Below are 19,280 nucleotides of genomic sequence, written 5' to 3' on the forward strand. Positions count from 1 at the left end.
CGGATGTCTCAAATGACATTTTAAACACTTACATCAGTGGAATAAGCCCGGGAGAATGCAACAGTTCTTTGATTATAAATTTTAATATGTTTAAAACACGGAATTTAGAATAACCCTGTATTTTCACTTCTCAAATGTATATGGAAGCACTGGCATTTGATTAATTGCAACATTCAGTTCTAGTTGAGCAATTTTAGATGTGATCAGTGCAATACTGACACTTTACATCATTTTATTAGCATATGTGACAACAGCTTGATAAATATAAAATTAAATACCTGAATCAAGCACAAGATAATAATCAGTAAATGAAGATGTGTTTATTACACGATATTACTATTATAATATCATGCTTTATCAGAATAATTTTACTGATTTTAATAAAATCTATAGATTGTTCGAATTCTATAAAAAATAATCTATCATGTTTTGGTTAAGAATAATTATTCTTTGAATGTTGTTTATACCATAAATTGTTATAAAGTTTAGCAGATTTGCACAAGAACATAAAGTTGGATAACTTTTACATTACTGTACAAACCTACTAAATATTACTACACGTACCATAAATGTATAGTGACATTTAGTAGGTTTATACAGAAATGTACAATTTATTCATCTGATTTCAACAGTAGATTTTATCACTTATAAATTATTCATAACATTTAAATATATTTTTGCAATTTAACTAACAACAAAATCTTTATCAAGGTATTATGAACCTGTAATTTACATTTTACATCTATTAGAAATAGTCGATAAAGAAATTTAGAAAACTTAAAGGGCATTTATGCTTAATATTAATGTCATATATCATTAATATTATGATTTATTACATACGCTCTCTTCTTTCAAAATGGGCTTCAGCAGTTGGCTATCTAATATTGGCAGAATTACTTATATGAATCTGGCAGCAAGAAGTGATCCGTCATAAACGCTTGGCTGATCATTATTCTTGCAACTTCGGTAACCCTTAGGTCCGCAAGAAGTCAACGACAGTTGTACATATTATTAACGCTTTTGGGGGTCGTTAATCGCGATAAGACTGGATTCTGTTACGTTCATTAAAACCTGAAGAAGAAGAAAGTGACGCAAAGGCCCTTAGTTACTAGAAATCTCCAATGTTAAATATTCGAAAAGTTATTAACTTTTATTAGGATTGCTACGAAGATTATATAATCGTTTTGTGCAAACGTTTAAATAAATAAATAATTACAATTTATGTTGTCATAAAATTTATAAATTTTAATGGTAAGAATGTTTTCATCTAAAAATAAATGTTTGGGAAAATTAAAATTATATTTCCCGTTATTATCCTCTTTTATCTTAACTAAAAGTTTAAATTTGAAATTTTATGGAAATGAAAAAGAAATCGCTTATGGAATGGAATGAAAATTCTTAGCTGAATTGCGAATTACATACTTTCTACTTTTTCTTATGCTAAATATCGCTAATTGACAATTTTAGCAATTTAGAATTAGATCTGCTTCTTTTCACATATAATTCCATTGCGCCATTTGAAAATAACTCAAATAATTTTTGAGAAGTGATTCGATAATATTCTGATACTTCTTCGAGTATATTTGTCTTTATCATTTAATTATGTTTTTGACTGTCCTCCTTTTAGTCATATGCCCGGCTTATACCAGCTAGGTGAAATAGGGGCTTGGCACATTAATATTCATTTTTATTGTGATTAGAATCCTTAGTAGTAGTTTGGGAAAAGGCATATTGAAATAATTTCCTAATTTGAAACAAAATTCTACTTCTTAGTAATATTCTCATAGATGTTGTTAGTAATATTCTAAAACATATGTTAATAATTCTGAAATATGCTGTTATAATATTCTTTTAATCACGATGGCAGCCAACCACAAAACGAGTTCCCCTAGCCCTGGAAAAGCTCTTAAATGTGCAAAATTCTCCTTAACCAGATTGAGTGCTTCGCTATAATGAAACATTTTCTTCTGATTTTCCTCCTTCCTATCTAGCTACATATAAACAGGTAAAGGGTTCACTTTCTTCTTCTTCTTCTATTGACACAATATCCATCCAGGGATGGACCTCTTCCTTACTTATGCCCTCTTCTACTCTACTTTCCGTTTGGCTAAAGGTTTCCTCCTAAACTGATAATATTAATAATGTTAAAGTTACTGTCGATGCTGTCCAAACATCGAAGTCTTGGCCTTCTCGTTTTCTCATTTGCTTATAGTCCAAACGTTTTAAATATTAAAGAAGAAAATTTATTTGGCAAATACGAACACCAAATTTCGTGTCATAAATTTTAACGAATTTGATAATACCATTTCGTTTACATAATTTATGTAATTCCTTAATATATTTATGTCACCACATGTCATAGAGTTTTCTTAGGACTTTCCCGCAAAAAAAAAAAAAAAAAAAAAAAAAAAAAAAAAAAAACTAGAAAAGTTTCTAGCATTCCTTTTATTTAGTTAAAGTTTTCAGAGCCATACGCAAGCAAAAGTCGTTTCATAGTTTCGTATAACAACAATATCGTATAACTTTGAAATGATTTAGATAGTAAAACTTTTTTAAGCTTTAAAAAAGGTAGCGATTGGCAGCAATAATACTTTTCTTAATATCTGTAGCAATCTTGTTCTCAGATTTTTCTCTGGACCAAGATAAGCAAACTAATTATCAAATATTGCTGTTGAACCTTTCAAACAGAAGTGTTCCCAGGTTCGAGCAGTGTACGCAAGCAGTTCTGTTAGAAACATCTGTTATAAAAAAGCAAAATCATTACCCATTAATTGTAAATTAGTAAATAATGGCATTCACTTGGACACCTTTAGCAGAGAAAGATCTCCAACAATTGCTTGAAAATTCGAAGATCGATACAGATACTAAGAAATTTTCTTCCAAGTGGTGAAGAGCTTAGCTTCTAATTTTGAAGTTCTAAAAAGGGCTACGAGAAAAGAAGCATAAAATTGATTATAATTTTGGAACATTTCTGTCAGTTTAGTATGCAGCCTAGCCGTGAATTGTTTAGTTATGCCGACTACAGTACTGATAGGTCTGTGTTCAAATCCTAGAGAAGACATATGTTTGTAAACGTATAGTGCCTATGTGACAAAGAGACACTAAAAATACATACTGAACGAAAAGGCGTTTTGAGAAGTTGGTAGTAGGGAAAGAGAAGTGAGAAACTCTTAGAGCCCCCATGAGGGTGTTTTCCCTCGAAACTGGTCTAGAAGCTTAACAGTTAGCTAGGTTCCAAGATTATAATTTCATGTTTCAGAATAATGGCCGTTTACTGGTTCAGAATACATTTTGTTTCGTTTTTGAGTGCATTTACTGCCACTTTCTACAAAACCGAAAATACCATTACTAATGTTCGTTTTGTTCTTGCAATTATAATACTTCCTTTGTTAATAAATCAGCAGCATAGTCAAGAATCTGGATCATCTTTTTCAAAATAGTATTTTAGTATAATACTAGAATCTCGGACCACGCAAAAAACCTTTAAAGTCAAATTGAACAAAAGACAAGCAAAGGAAAAAAGTCACTACATCTTATATAATATATCTCCTTGATTTTAGGGAAAAAGCAGGGATTCGAATTATTAATTGCCAAAAGACTCACCCACTGAGCTGAGCAGCATATTATCTAGCAGTAAAGCTATTGCGACGATGAGAAGAACTAACCTCCTGGAACCTCGAAATCTTTGCATGAAATCCAAGATGCAATTGCTGGATGTCATATCTTGAGTCATTTTGGAGTCTGGGATTTACTGATGGCTGAAATGAGAAAAGATATGAATCATCATGCAAAACATTTTAGCATTTTAACACCAGAAGATAGTTCTTGTTAAATGAGTGCGTGTTGTCTTGAATATAATTGCCGTATGACATAATGATACAAAAATAATGACCTTTATAAAATGTTTCTTTGATACTCATGCATTCAAAAATCGTTAGTGACATCAGATATTTGGTTTGAAGTCAACAGTAATAATGAAAAATCTATACTTCAGTATCATTATTCAAGAAAACATTCATTTATTTTAAACTACTATTAATACAAAGTAATTTAGCTTTGAATTCAAGCTGAGACATATTATATTTTATTTTCAAGAAATTATTTATTCATTTCATGTAATTTGTTTTATTTTTTAAATCAAATACCAACTGCAGTTCCTTATGAGCATATAATTTCAGATTGTACTAGTTTTAATAACAAGAAGCAAAACTGTAAACGTATTACTAAACTGATTTAATTGTAATTAATTTCAGAATAGATACTAATGCGTACGTACGGGTACGTATTAAATTGAATGCGCACAGACTTGAAGATAGCTTGAAAAAATTTATTTCACATATAGAGACATTAGGTTTTTTGGAAGCAGGAGGTGTGAAAAATGAGCAAAGCCTTCGCCGGGAATCGAACCATGAACCTCTAGAATAAGCGCCCAGCGTGCAGACCACCACACCCCGAAAGCATGCCAAGAAGGTTGAAGAAATACCTTACACACAAAAAAATTCACAGTTCTGGTACTTTCTAACAAAGTAATTGTGCACAGTATAACACGGTATAATCAGTTATTTCATTTCAGACTGTTAAGAGCGTTAAACACAACGCAATGCAAAGCCCATCTAAAGGCGAAGCCCTTAATACTCCGAATTCAGCTGTAAACTAACAACAGCTGAGAGGCCGCCCAGATGGTATAGTTGCTAGGGGAGCCCGACCGCGATACCGAAGCGCCTGGGTTAGAATTCCAGAGAATGCATGGATGTAAAATTCTCTGTCCCTTCATAGGAGGTAACGTTGGCCGCCTATTAGGTACCTCCAAAATAAAACGGCCACCACTTAAGGCCTTAGGAGTGGCCGATGCCGTTATAGGCAAGAGCCCTGCTATTGGAAAATGAAAAAAAAAAAAAAAAAAACTGAGAGCAGATGCTTTCTCAGTCTTATATAGTTTTCACCCGGCCGCCGAGAAATCGCTGGTAAATTCCATTTCTCGAAGTTACTGGAAAGCATATTCGTTAAAGTTGCATCTAAAAGCTGGATACGATAACATTTGCATATATGGAATAATTACAATTATTCAATTACAATACCGGAATAAAATGTTGTTAAACTTGACGACTTTTGGCGATTTCTTCCCTAACGGGCGACAAAAATTTGTCGCCAAACCCATCGCCATCTTGGCGATATCTCGCCATTTTTGCGAGATAATCATTTGCTCAATGTTAGACTTGCCCTTGTACTTTTACTTTTCTGGTAGAGCATCGTCTCTTTAGATTTTCATGTTACATTATATAGAAAATTACAACAATTTCACGTACGTTTTCACTAAAATTATTATTACATATACAAAATTCATAACAATACTAAGCAGTAACGAAATAGAGGAGAAAATTATAATTTAGTTTCTTGGAAAAAATACTACTACTTGTATTTTCATAAAATACTTCCGGTCTACGCCAATATAGTTATTACGATCTATTTGCCAAAATTTTTAGATATCTTTTAAGTGTAGGTCTTTGATTAGACAGAAGAAATTTCGGTCGTTTACTCATGTACATTGGCTTCTAAAAGTTAAGTACATGACGGTAAAATGCACAAAAAAGAAAACATAAAGCTTTCATTAAAACCCAATAGCTCATGCAGGTAATAAATATGTTTATGAATGAAAGTAAAGAAAGATTATGTACAAAGTTGAAAATAGTTATTTATTCGTCTTAATTTCGTCGTACCTTCTATAACTTACTCAGGTTTGTAGTACAATCAATAGGAACATTTTAAGATCTTTATTTTTTTGTCATTTTCTTTCAGGAAAAATATCTAGTTTAAATTATTTAAGCTGATACTATATTCAGCATTATACTAAACTGAAACCATGAAAATAAAAATCACAAATGCTAAAATTATTTTTTTTATTTAATTAACTATGAATAGAAGACAATGATCTATGAAATTATTTCCCGAACTACTTTATACGAGATGTATATTACATGAAATACAGTTTGCTTCGGTATCTATTACGCTGGAATACTCAGAAGGAGAAAGCGTCGCAAATAGATTTGTCGTTGACCTTCAGTTATAAAAATTAAGGCCACTTCTTCGGTAATGTCTAAAATCCTTTAATGGATCTTTAAACTACCGATTTTTTCCAACAGGTCTACCAAACTGCAAAGAGAAACCTACTAAAATAAGCTAAATTTACTTTAATTTATGTACGTATCATTCATTTTATTTACATGTTTATTAAATGCGTTAAAGAGAGTATTTACATTTTTAATTTATGTTTTATAGGAAATGCTCAAAGTTTAAAAATACGTGTCATTATTTTCTTTGGATAGAAATCTGTTTATATTAAAAGAAAGTCACTGCAATATCTAAACAGTACCTTCCTTTTCGATTATCCGTATCTATTTGCTTGATTAAATACCGATAAAGCGATATTAAAGAATCAATATGTTTACGCTTTCCGAAAGATTTTCTCGATTTCTTAAAGACACTTTGACACCATTTGTGATTAATATTTACGGATATCTGAACACTGTGATCTTTCCTGTCTTCAAATAAAGGACGAAATAAATGATCTCTTGTGATACCGCTAATCAGTAAATAAAATATCATTTCTGCAGTTATTTTGTTTGAACAAAATAAGACAGTAAAACATTTTCTCAGAAAATTAACATAGTGATAATTGGACTAACTGTATTACCATATCACAAGATTTCATACGACATTTTGCCATATGTATGCGAAAATTTTAAGTAAACTTCATAGAAAACGGTTGTTTACAGTCACATTTAAAATTAGCAAAAATGATTTAACAGGTATTTAGATTTATAGAAAACTGGTTTTAAAAATGATGCAAGCGCTTTCGTTAGCATTAAAAAAAGTAGAGGGATGAGCACATTATGAGAAAGAAAAGTAAAATTATTTCTCATTATATGTTGTATGTAGTTTATTATTTTGTAAGTTATTTCTCCCATCTTCTTAGCGTGCCTTCGTTATGTAGTGGTCTGTACGCTTGGTGCGTATTCCAGAGGTCCGTTAAGGTTCGATTCTCGGGGAAGGCGTTGCTCATTTTTCACATTTCCTGATTTCAAAAAAATCCTAATGTCTCTACAGTGGCGCCCGAATTAAAAGGGTGGTGGTGATGATTCTCTCTGCCCAGGATTTGGCGATTGTGTCCCCTAAACCCCAGTCGCCCTTTAAAAGGGTGAGTATGTAAGGTATTTCTCCTTCCTTCTTAGCGTGCCTTGGTGGTGTAGTGGTCTGCATCGTATTCCAGAGTCCATGGTTCAATTCCAGGCGAAAGCGTTGCTCATTTTTCACATCTCCTGCTTCCAAAAAAATCATAATGTCTTTAGGAGCTATTTACTGTCTACAGCTTTTACTATCTACTTTCTACTTTCTACTTCTTTTCTTATCTACCTCTTTTATACAGATGCAATGGTTATTTATTTTTCTAGCCAACTTTTTCTTGTGTTTCCATTTATATCGCTGCTATCAACTCTCATGCTTACACACTTTACACCAGAAAACGCACATTATAAGAGAAAAAAGTACCACATAAACTGCCAGAAATCAAATTAATATAGTATAGAAAGGTAAACTCAAAGAAATATTCACATTCAAAAAAGAAAAGAAGCTTCGCTTTACAAATTGGTACATATTTAAGAAATAAAATGATTTCACCAAAAAGCATTAAAGAAAGTGTATTTTCTAAGCACTGTATAAGGCTTATGATATTCCCCAATAGAACCACTAATGAGCCATAACAAATTAAAACTTTCTAAATCTTCTAAACTTAAAACATGATTGATTAATTCATGATGGAAAGCACAGTAGCATAGTATAGTAAAACAAAAACAGTGGTTATAATTAATCTATCAATTAGAGTAAGTTAAAAAGTGCTTTTAAATTATAACAGAAGATAAAGTCTTCAGAGTTAATTAAAAACTAAATATTTAAAATTTTATTTATGTTTAAATTTCCTAATGTGAGTTTGAGGTTTTTTTTCTGCAAAAATCTTAAAATGGTATCTGAATAGTGTTAGACACTTTTATCTTATCAGGCAACTTGTGACCATTTTATACAGATTTCAGAGAATTTTGAATCTTTGTTCCATATCAGGGTCAGTACGAAATTTTTATAACATACTAAAATACGACTGAAAATTAGCCCGAGCTCTTTTAGTGATAGCTTTTTTGTCTGCGATCTAATCTTAGGGTCAGAAATAAGTCAGATCTAGACTCCATTCGTTTCGCTAAATATTTGCTCCTGAAGAAAAGGGAACCTATATCAGATAAACTTCGAAATTCTGTTAAAAAGTTATGACAATTTAAAGTGTTTTTTACAAATTTCAAACCTAAGAAAGTACATTTTCTAGCGAAAAGAGATCACGAATTTTCTTAATGGCGTAACTCTCATTTTAGCTGAAATTTCTACAGTAAAATGAAGTTTACCATATATTAAAATTAATATAATGTTCAACAAATAGTACTTGGCAAAATATATTAATCACTAAAACTAAATTATCTTTTGAAAAGTTTTAATACTTTATTAAAATTTCCAGTTGTATGTCATAAACGTCGATACATGCATCAGTGCTTGATTAATACAATAGCTCCCTCTTTTTTAATTACTCATTTTACTACTACTTAACACTATTTCTGAATTTAAACCATGTTAAAAGTTCTAAGTTATCAACAAAATTAACGCAGAAAAATACTGCACCTAGTCGTTAATCCTTTACTAAATTTTCTGAAGTGATAAATGTTGGCATTACATTAAGTCGTGCTAACTATCTGTTACGTAGTAAGGATTCACGTTAAGAAAAGCTTTCCTGTAATTCTTCTAATTCGTATAAATTTTACTATTTCAAGCATTCGACGGCTTACTCTGAAATTTACCGCCATCTCACCGAGGAGTAAAATTGTGCCCGAAGAATGCATCATCCGCATGTTCTAACATTCTTCATCTCTCCATAGTAACCAGTTGCAGCCTCATCCGAATGGCGATGGAGGTATCATTTGATTGTATTAAGTGATCGTAGGGCTGCATACATGTGTTGTTATCACCGCCATGTTCACAACATTCTTTTGTGTTGTTGCTATGCTCTCGAAGGTCTTCTTCATTAAAACCCCCTGCGATCCTCATTTAAATTGATAATTTTCTTGCTTTCTGCAATGGAATGCAAGAGACGTTATGACATTTTTTCCCCTTGCTCTAGAAAAAAAAATTGTCGCTAGACTCAGTTGAATAGAAGTTTTTGCAGCTTTTGGAATGCGATGTTAAAATTGTTGTTATGAGAGAAAAAGTAATTAAGTGCTACTGGGAAGTTTTTGTTGAATTAAATTTTTTGCAATAATGCCATTATTATTAGTTTTGCTTGCTCAAGGAAATAAATATTCCAGAAAACTAAATTGAATAGAATGAAAAAATTTACAGATTCATGTCTAGAACACATTCTTAAGATTATTAAGAATACCAGATTGAATGTTATGCCTTCGGTATGCTTATTTTTCATTTATCATAAAGCTGGAAATATATGATTACAGGAACTTTACATTCGGCATTTTAAAATTTTTCTTAAAGTATAGCGAAACTTCACAATAGAGGATAATGATGAGGCCATGTTTTTGCACACTCAACTAAAACGTCCATCATTGGAGCGATTTTTTAACCAATGGCGTGCCCCTCAGCCGACTTCGGATTGGCCACTACTAAGGCCAGACGTGGTGGTCACTTTATTATGGAGGCACCTAATAGGTGGGCCACCTTTGCCTTCTATGAAGAGACGGACATTTACAACCATGCCTTCTCCGGGATTCGAACCTGGCCCCTTTCGTATCGCAGTCGGCTCCCCTAACCACTAAATCGTCTGGGCGTCTTATTAGAGGAATTAGGAACTTTAAATTTCAAAATGTGTTTAACTATAATTTCCGATTTTATATATTTTAGTACCACTATTTTACGTTGTTAAAATGCTTTCAGATACATATACCATGCGTAATATTAAGAAGAACATTAGTTAATATCCATAATATGTTTTTAAACTATAAATTTAATCTTGAATGCATATACTATTATTTAAATGTTTTAACGTGTATTACGCATTTAATTACTTAAAGCAAAAATATCATCTAAAATTTTTTATGTATAAAAAGTGAATGAAATTTAAAAATATGTAGATTGGCCTTTTCCATTTAATAATTTTCATTAAACTTCTTCATCTATAATTTGACAATTACCTTTTTTATTTTTCGATGCGTTAGTAATTTCAGATTTACTTACTTCTTATTTTTCATCTAGGATACTAACATAAAGTTTTCCTTTGATCACTAGTTTCAATAAAATTAGCTTTTCCTTTTAAAATTAACATTTCTTTTTGAGTAAAGGTTATCTTGAAAAAGAACAGAATCTTCTTGTTTTGAGCGCGAGACAAGTATTGGAATGAAGTATTATTAGTAAAAGCACAGAATTCTTCCCTTTCCTTCATGCTTTCAAAATTGTACGTTTCACTTCACGTTTTCCACTATACGTTGTCTGCGTGAATAACATTATATATATAGAACTAATATTATAAAGTACCTTTATCCCAAATTTGAATTAAAGACCATTTTTCCGTCATTTCTTTTCTTTCAAAAATAAAAATAAAGTAAAAATGCTCTAGAGCAGGGGTTCTTAACCGGTGGTACGCGATAGAAAATTAGGTGGTACGAAAAAAAGCAAAGGATTTTTAACCATTAAATTCAAAAATTAGAACCCAACATCCTGACTGAGTTTTTTTCTCTAACACTCGTATCTTTATGCGTTCTGAGCAGTGTTCAAGAATTGTGAATTGTGGTGGTAGTAGTACTTTGTAGTGGTGGTACTAAAGGTTTTCAGTTTTTGGTTAGATGGTACGATAGTCAAAAAGTTAAGAAACACTGCTCTAGAGGTAAGAAAACTAACCTTTATTTTTAGTGTACGCTAGATCCATATTGCTTTTAAAATAACAGGACAAGAATTGTTTGTTCCGAGACAAAATAAACTAGCCAGTATTTCCTACTGCCTCAAAAAATCACTTTACATAAGTGAAATTAAATGATTAAAATTAAATGAGTGAAATTAAATTAAATGATTGGTTGAATGACGCAGTTCATTCAACCAATCATTTATTAAATAAGTAATAGAAATATATTCGTATCCCTCTAGTCATTTCGCAATTATCTTTCGCCAAATAAATAAATTTTTAACGAAATTCTTTACTTGAACGCTTTTAAGCTACATAATTGTATGTTTCATAGGTTACTGGAGAAATAAAACATCAATAATCAGCAGCATAATATTTAAAACGTTTTGCAGGAGTAGTTGCGATAGTTTAATTATAGAACACTTAACCTCAGCTGCCTAGCTGCAAATGAACGTGATAATATGTGTTAATAAGATAAGAATCCTATATATAATATATGTATTGAGGGCAGCCATGAAAGATGAATGAAACATAGTCTTACAACAAGGACCCCTTATTTAAAATGTCCATTAAATAGAAGTAAAATATATTCCGTGTATATACTTATGTTAAAGAACAGTACAGAGCAAATTTCTTACCTGATAAAAGAGTACTTTATTTGGAGATGTCATCTATGACAGGCATTTTTGTATTTACAGAATGTGTTGACACATTTTAGAACGATTTCGATAAAGAATTAAAATGAAGCAAATGTTTTGGAACAAAATTTCTGGCAGAAGCTTATTATCTGAAATGAGTCTGCTGCTTTTAAATTTATTCTTCTTTCAAAATGTTGCATGTAAACAAGCTGTGGATTGAAGAACATGGTTTTGACTTTATGAGAAGAAATTACTATTTCATAATTAAAAAGTGTTGTGAAAGGACGGTTTTACAATTTATAGGTACAAAATAAGTAAAATTTTTCCAATTTCTTCTTTGCCGCATCCTAACAGGAACACTCTGCCGGTTGCTGGTTATTCCGATGCTATCCTTGTAGAATACCAATTAATTTATTTAAAAGATGGAAATAAGATGAATGATAAAGGCCTTGCTTTTGTTGTTTATCAAGATAAACAAGAAATAAACTTCCAACAGTAGAGAAATAGTGATAAGGACTCTGTTTTTCAGGGTGAGTTGCTTGGTTAAACTTTCTGTGAAATGGATTCAAAAGTCTTGTAGTGGTTTGAGATCAATGCGCGTTTTAATATTAATGATTCTCTTTCTTCGCTACGATTAGTACAGAAAATTAATGCTTCAGAGAAACTTGGTTTGAAATTCAGGTTAATATAAAGACCTTGCAAAAACTTAATATGGACATTAATCTTGCTTGACTCTGCGGAAATTCTCAAAATGAGATGGCTTATGCTCCAACAAAGCTAGCTGCGAAACTTCACATTGATTTAAATCTCCTTGTTCCTGTTCCTCGCTGGAAGCACTTTTATAGAAGTGATGCTATCCGTATTTGAAACAGAATTTTATCCGTATTTGGCTTCACCAAAAGCACAAACTACCAAAAGGTTATTTCCTGCAATTTTTCACAAATTTATTCTCAATTTAAATTATTGAGTCCTCGTTATATTATTATATTTTTATCCCAAAGGGCGTTAGCCCAAAAGGGCCATTAATTTCGTTTTGGCATTTTACGTCGGTTCACTTTCTGCGTTGGTTTACTTTTCAAACTGTTGCCATCGAATATTACAGCCCTGTATCATATTTAAAGAAATTAAATAATGAAGAAGCTTCATAAATGTGTGTATGTTTCTCGCATTGTGATAAAAAAAGGTACCTACGCCATCACATTTTGAATAACGTAATCCTCCACAGAATATCTGGAAAGCCTAATTTGGGATTTGGAATTTTTTTTATAACCTATTCCATGTTTTGTCAGACATTAAAGAATTTTTCATTAACAAACTCAGCGATTTCAAAGCGAGCAATGACAACACTTTCGGAAAGGGGAAAAAAAAAAAAAAACCTTTTTATCTCCAGCGCACGAGACTGTGTATCGGAAATTCTAAACATATGCTCATTTTAAAATTATTTTGAGATATTGCTATTGAATTAAATTTTAGGGTTTAAGTGCCAAGAACGCGATATTTTATAAGTAAAGGTAACACACAAAACGGTAAAGAAAACGAGCCTTTGGGCGTAATTTAAAATCTGAAAGCTTTAAGATTTTTTTAAAATATTTTATTTTGTTTTTCTTATTATTTTAAAAGAAATTTTTTCCTCTTTGCGGTGCTATTATGCATTTTTTAATCATTTTGTTAGTGCTAGAACTTACTTGCATAAGCCTGGACTACGAGGAATTGCATTTAGAGTTTACAAAAAAAAAAAAAAAAAAAAAAAAAAAAAAAAAAAAAAAATTAACATTTAAATCGGAAAGCGAAAAACCATCAATAATTATTTTTTCATGGAAAGCGAACTCCAAATGAGTGCCCGAAAAACGTAAGCATTGTTTCTAATGTTTCTAAAGTTAAATTATTGATAACAAGAAAAACATTTGTCGACGCAGAAATTACTTGCAAATTTATTAAATATATCTATAGTAGCGATAAATAGAACAATAAAGCAAGATTTATAAATTCAAAAAGCCAAAAATACATTGTTCACCAACTGCTGCCGACACATGTAGCTCAGTGAAGAGCAATTTGTAAAAACCGTGTATGAAAACTGTTAAGCAAGGAGATAAATGTAAATACATTGTGACCTTTCATGAAGCACGGATTTACCTAAATGACTGCAACAAAAAAAGGTCTATTTATTATCATAAACGAAGAGAACAAAAGTGTGACTTGGTTCCGTCAATGAAAAAAAAAAAAAAAAAAATATTCAGCAAGCTGTTTATGATTCTCACAGGAATCGCTTACAACGGTAAAGTGAAAATAAGAAGAGTTGGGAAAAATGTTAAAAATAAATTCAACGTACTATCAAGAGAAAGTTTTACGTACGATAGTTACAGAAGAAATTCCATTTCTTTATTACAATGACATTCAAAGAGTGAAATTTCATCAAGACAAAGCAACAAATCATACTTCAAAAAGTACCACTGCATCCCTCGAAATAAAGCAGACTGATACAGATATTTCATAAATACCTTTTCAATGTATAACTGCGAAGTCCCCTGTCGTTTTACCCATGGAGTATTGTGCCCTTGCGTCTCTTAAAAAGAGCTCTTTCTATGCTCAAACCCATCACGATTGGTAGACTATGGAAAGTACTGGAAGAGGAATAGAAATTAATATCCATGGAAAATTTTATAAAAAGACCTTTCCTTCGTGAAAATGACGACACAGACTTATAGTCCAGAAAACTGCTATAAAATTTAACATTTTTAAAAATATTCTTTACGTTTTAAACATTAATTAAACAGCTCCAAAATCGTTTTAAAAGTGTATAAGCACACTCTGTGTATAAGATAATTTATTTTAACTTTTCAAAGAACGATTAAATTACTCAATAAGAACATGAGGCTATGTATCATTTCTTTCATTTTTGAGACTCATACGCTTCAAAGTAATGTTCTCTCAGCAAAACTCAATGCCTTGCATACTAATAAATTGCTGCCATCCCGGAGAAGACATGGATGTTTGTGAATGTGTAGCGTCTGAGCGGCATGGGGTCATTCAAAACATGCAGCGAGCGAACGTCATCGCGAGAGGTTAGTGGTAGGGGAAGAGGGGTGAAAGAACCTTTGACCTGTCCCCTTCGAGATGCTGTCCTTCAGAACTGGTGGCGGAACTGAGCAAAGTCGTACTGTTACTTGTATGGTGACCATGGCTCTTGCCAACGACAGACACAATTTTAACTCTTTGCCACGATGAATTTCGTGGATTTGCTCTGATTTTAAAAAGCGAGATTAATCACAACAACAGCATCTAATAAACTGATTCATTTGTATAAGGATCTTTAAGAAATTAAAAGCATTCTTCAAATGTTCTTATGAGGTGCGGTGGTTAGTCTAGCAGTAAGATAATCTGAAGATTCTAATTCAATTTCAATAAGAACTCAGTGTATAAAGCCTGTTCTTCCCTTCTGAACTACTTCTGATATCTGAACAACCTCATCAATTCATTTGTTTTAAAGAGAAGTATTACCAAAGTGATCTTTTAAAATTAGTGTTTAACATTATGCGTGTTTCATAAAGTCCATATAGTCTCCGAATTCCACATTTTTCCTCACGTATGTTCCTTACCCTTCAGGGCACTAAAAATCTTTTTGGATTCGTTTTTAATAATAATTTACATCAAAGGGAGCATAAATATTATTACAATCATATACGGATGGCTGTTTGTTTAATACTCAGAATAGCAAAGTATTTCGCTTGATTAAAACAATCGTTAAATGAGAAAGAGGAATCGAGCACATAATTCCTTAAAAGTTTCATTATTATTGATATTGATTACTGATTTCAGAAGCGCAATTCAAATACATGTTTGAGAAAATCCAACCCTGCAGTATAGAGTTGTAAATCGAAAATTAACTCAATTTAAAGTAACCAGAAATCTCGTAAAGGATATTTTGTACTTTACCTATTTTATTAAAACATATCAAGCAAATCTTTACTATATATCTGGTGTCTATATTGAAAAGAAATATGAAACTAAAAAAAATGGCTTGGTGAGCAAATGCTTGGTTTCTAGAAATTGTCTGGAAACATTCATATTTCTTATACTTAATGTTAGTAGCTAAGATAGAATAATCAACTAGATACACAAATCCTAAGACAATTTGTAGCTAAAATCAGAGGAAAAATAAAAACATATTCGTTTTCTTTAATGTTATAAAATGTTCACTTTTCGAAAAAAGTAAATGATCGTCAAATGAAAGTGCAACTGAGTTAATTTCATCAAAATTATTATTCATTTTTAACAACAAGTAATATCAATTAAGCTTAAGTATCGTTTTTACATTTGCTTTATAAAATTTCGTGCATTTTATTAAAGAATTGTAAGTGCTAGATAAAAGAATAATTAGATGTAAATAAGTTATGCATCTGGGATTATGCAGATAACTTCTCAATCGCATTTCTCTCAAAAGCCATCCTTGAAAGCAATCTAAGACTGTCTAATATTTACACCTGCAAGTTAAGCGATTAAAGAATTTATACTGTGTAACAAAAGACTTAACAGCACCCCAGAGACAACGAGTAATGAACAGAAATTTGATCTCGTGAGGTGGGGGAAAAAGAAATTTTGGCAAGTTCGGTTGGGAAGTGTGAAGATCTTTGAGATAATGTTCGACTGCAATCAAATGTGTCCGCATCAGTCACTGGTGAACAGGCTTAGGGGAGAGTATGGCCCATGTTTTGTGGGAGTCTGGGGATATTATCAAATGAACTTTCATCCAATCATTCAAAGTGTCCACTTTATAAAGGAGAGTTCTTGTGCTTTTTTATGCCCAGGAGTAATAAACACATTAAGTTTTTTGCTTTGCTTGGCATTTTCGATGTTACGAGGCGAGAAAATAAATAAGCAGTTGATTTTTATAGATATTAGTGCAATTAATAGGGCTATAATAACTTATTTTGAGTGATAATAGGGCAATAATGACTTATTTTTAATTTAACTAGAAGCTTGAAGACGTTTTTCATTTCATCGTTGATACAAAAATAATTGCATCACCGTTTATGGCAAATGATAATTGCAAATGCATATAACTCCCAGTTTACTTAAAATGTACTTCAGATGTTAGGTTTCGTGCTAGTTGTTACGGAATTTGTACATATGTAAATAATTATAATGAAATTATTTGTGGAAGTGTAGCATTTTTTGTGTAACGTAACACTAAATGTTTGTAACATTCAGGAAAATGGCTCTCTCGTTAATTGGCGAGATATCGCCAAGCTGGCGTTGGTTTTGGCGACTAATTTTCATCGCGAAATTTGGCGACAAATTCCCAACAGTCGCCAAACTTGGCGACAATTTAGAGAGATTTTGATCCGGTCTCTGTATAACTGCAATAGGTAATGCAATTGAACAACTGATAATTTATCCCTATATGTAATAATTTATCCCTATATGTATACATTACTGCCCCTTATAAGTAACTTTAACCGTATATCCTTTCTATTAATTTCGAGAAGTGTATTAAAGATTTCTCCGGGTTCAAATTCTGGAGATTTCGTGAATGTTTATAAATGTACAGTGCCTTTTCAAAGCGAGGGTACTTAAATTCCGTTGAGCCGAAAGCCTTTTCAAAAGGATGGCGAGAGAGAAAGAGGGATACAATAAATTTGGATTGCATCCTCCTAAATGTTTTCAACCAAAATTGGGATTGAACTGAAAAAATAGTGTACTATCATTATGAATGGGCCCAAATCTTCGGCCAAAGACGGCTTTGGCCAAATGCGATTCTTCTGTACCCGTCTCGTAATGAATTCATAGACCTCGTGGTTAAGATCAAAAGGTTAAGCAACAGCAATAACATTTACTAAAAGAAGATGCAAATTGAGGTTGATGTATGGACTGTTATAATGTATGTAATGATGTATGGACTGTTATATGTAAGCTGTAGATGGGGATAGTTAGGGTGAAAATATACTTAAAAATCAAACTAGTGATACTTCCAGAGAAACCATTTAGTAAAACAACACTCCTTGAAAAGGAAATAATGATTGCAAAAAAAAAAAAAAAAAAAAAAAATTCAAATCCAGTTTTAATGTTATTTTTAATTTACATTTTTGTTGTGAAGAAATTAGAATATTTTTTAAGCAAGAACGAAAAAGCTGAAGATACTGCATGCCATTACCTTTTTTTTCATGGAACTGAAAAGGCGTTGAGAGTTATTTTCGCAAATATATATCATTCTGAAACATATGCTTTAAAATTTCTACTATATTGCTTTCTAGGAAAACTCCGACAACTTCAGGGAATGTGCCATTTTCGGACGACGTTAAATGATGGGCTTTACTTGATTGAATTTCTAGCTGTTCTGTCCCTTTTGCTCGCGTAAAAGCATTCTTGATCCAATTAGTCAATGCTGAAATTTCGGAGCATCGTAATGAAGTTAATGCTTTTTAACACTTTTAAAGTAAATGCGTTATTCACGGATGCAGAATGCGACACAATTTTAGTTCCTAAATCTTTCATTCATAATTTGCCGCTCTTTTAAATGATTCAATACATTCTTAACTGCATGGAAAATTGCTGGTTAAAACATGATTCATATTACTGCTATATGATGTAGATGTGTATATATGTAGGTATGTATTTAAAATATCTGGTATTGCATGTGGTCACTAATTTAGGAAGTTTATAGAAAAATGTATTGTAATATGTAATGAATTTTAACTGTAAAATTATTTACAATTGCTGTGAAAGCAATCTTCTATGCACTGTAAATTAATAACTTTAGTTGTTTTTCAATCTATTCACACTTGTGTCTACATTTCTATTTTTTATAATTTCATTTCTTTTCCATAGCGTTTCCGTGGTCTAGATTTAACATTACATCTAAATGGAGATTATAAAACTGATACAAATTATAAACTACACTATAAGGCATTCCTCCCACCTTCTTAGTGTGCCTTCGTGGTGTAATGGCCAGCACACTCGGCGCCTATTTGAGAGGTCCAAGGTTCGAGTCCCGACGAGGGCACTATTCATTTTTCACGTCTCTTAGCATCAAAATCCTAATATCTCTACAATGGCGCCCAAGCGTGAAAGGTGGTGGATGATGATTCTCCACCACCAGAATGTGGCGATTGGGTACCCTAATTCCCAATCACCGTTTAAAAGGGAGAGTATATAAGGCATTTCTCCCCTCTTCTTAGCATGCCTTCATGGTGTAGTGGTTAGCACACTCGTCGCGTATTCGAGAGGTCCGAGGTTCGAGTCCAGGCGAGAGCATTCTCATTTTTCATGTCTCCCGTTTCGAAATAACTCAATGTCTCTACAACACTAGGTAGGAAAGTTCAAGTAAATACAAAAAAAAAAAAAAAAAAGGCTGTATTGATAAAAAGAGCTGCGTGTGCTCAAATTAAGATTTTGTCTTTCATGAGGTTCGGAAATTTAATCACCTAAAGATGCTTTTTAACGCGCAACCTAAAAAAGGGAATTTAATAATTAGATAAAAATCAGAAATCCATGTTGAAGGGAATCATTATTAATATGCGTAGATGACTAAGTATAACAGGAAATAAATTTAAAACATGTAAAATTAGGAAAATCAAACATCCGTTCCTTAAAAATATTGTTTATTATTTGACTCACCTAAACTGCTTATAGTGGCAATAGAAAAAAAGTGAAAAATGAAGTGATTCGCAAAAGCAAAGGAAGAAAATAAATAAATTTGTAAAAAATAA

General features: G+C 31.9%; 1 protein-coding gene across 3 annotated transcripts in view; it reads right to left on the reverse strand.

Moving 5' to 3' along the window:
- Positions 1-19,280, reverse strand: part of LOC118201050 (synaptic vesicular amine transporter-like) — a 231,192-nt gene that overhangs the window by 110,268 nt on the left and 101,644 nt on the right. For all 3 annotated transcript variants that reach the window (XM_035373075.2, XM_035373081.2, XM_085825689.1), the window contains exon 2: positions 3,604-3,758. In XM_035373075.2, the coding sequence (XP_035228966.1) occupies positions 3,604-3,733 (130 nt within the window). In that variant the 5' untranslated portion in view covers positions 3,734-3,758. The remainder of the gene's footprint in view (positions 1-3,603; positions 3,759-19,280) is intronic.

Source organism: Stegodyphus dumicola, chromosome 10 (genome assembly GCF_044657685.1).
Source record: "Stegodyphus dumicola isolate Sdum_Otavi_A_Nest chromosome 10, ASM4465768v1".
NCBI lineage: Eukaryota > Metazoa > Arthropoda > Arachnida > Araneae > Eresidae > Stegodyphus > Stegodyphus dumicola.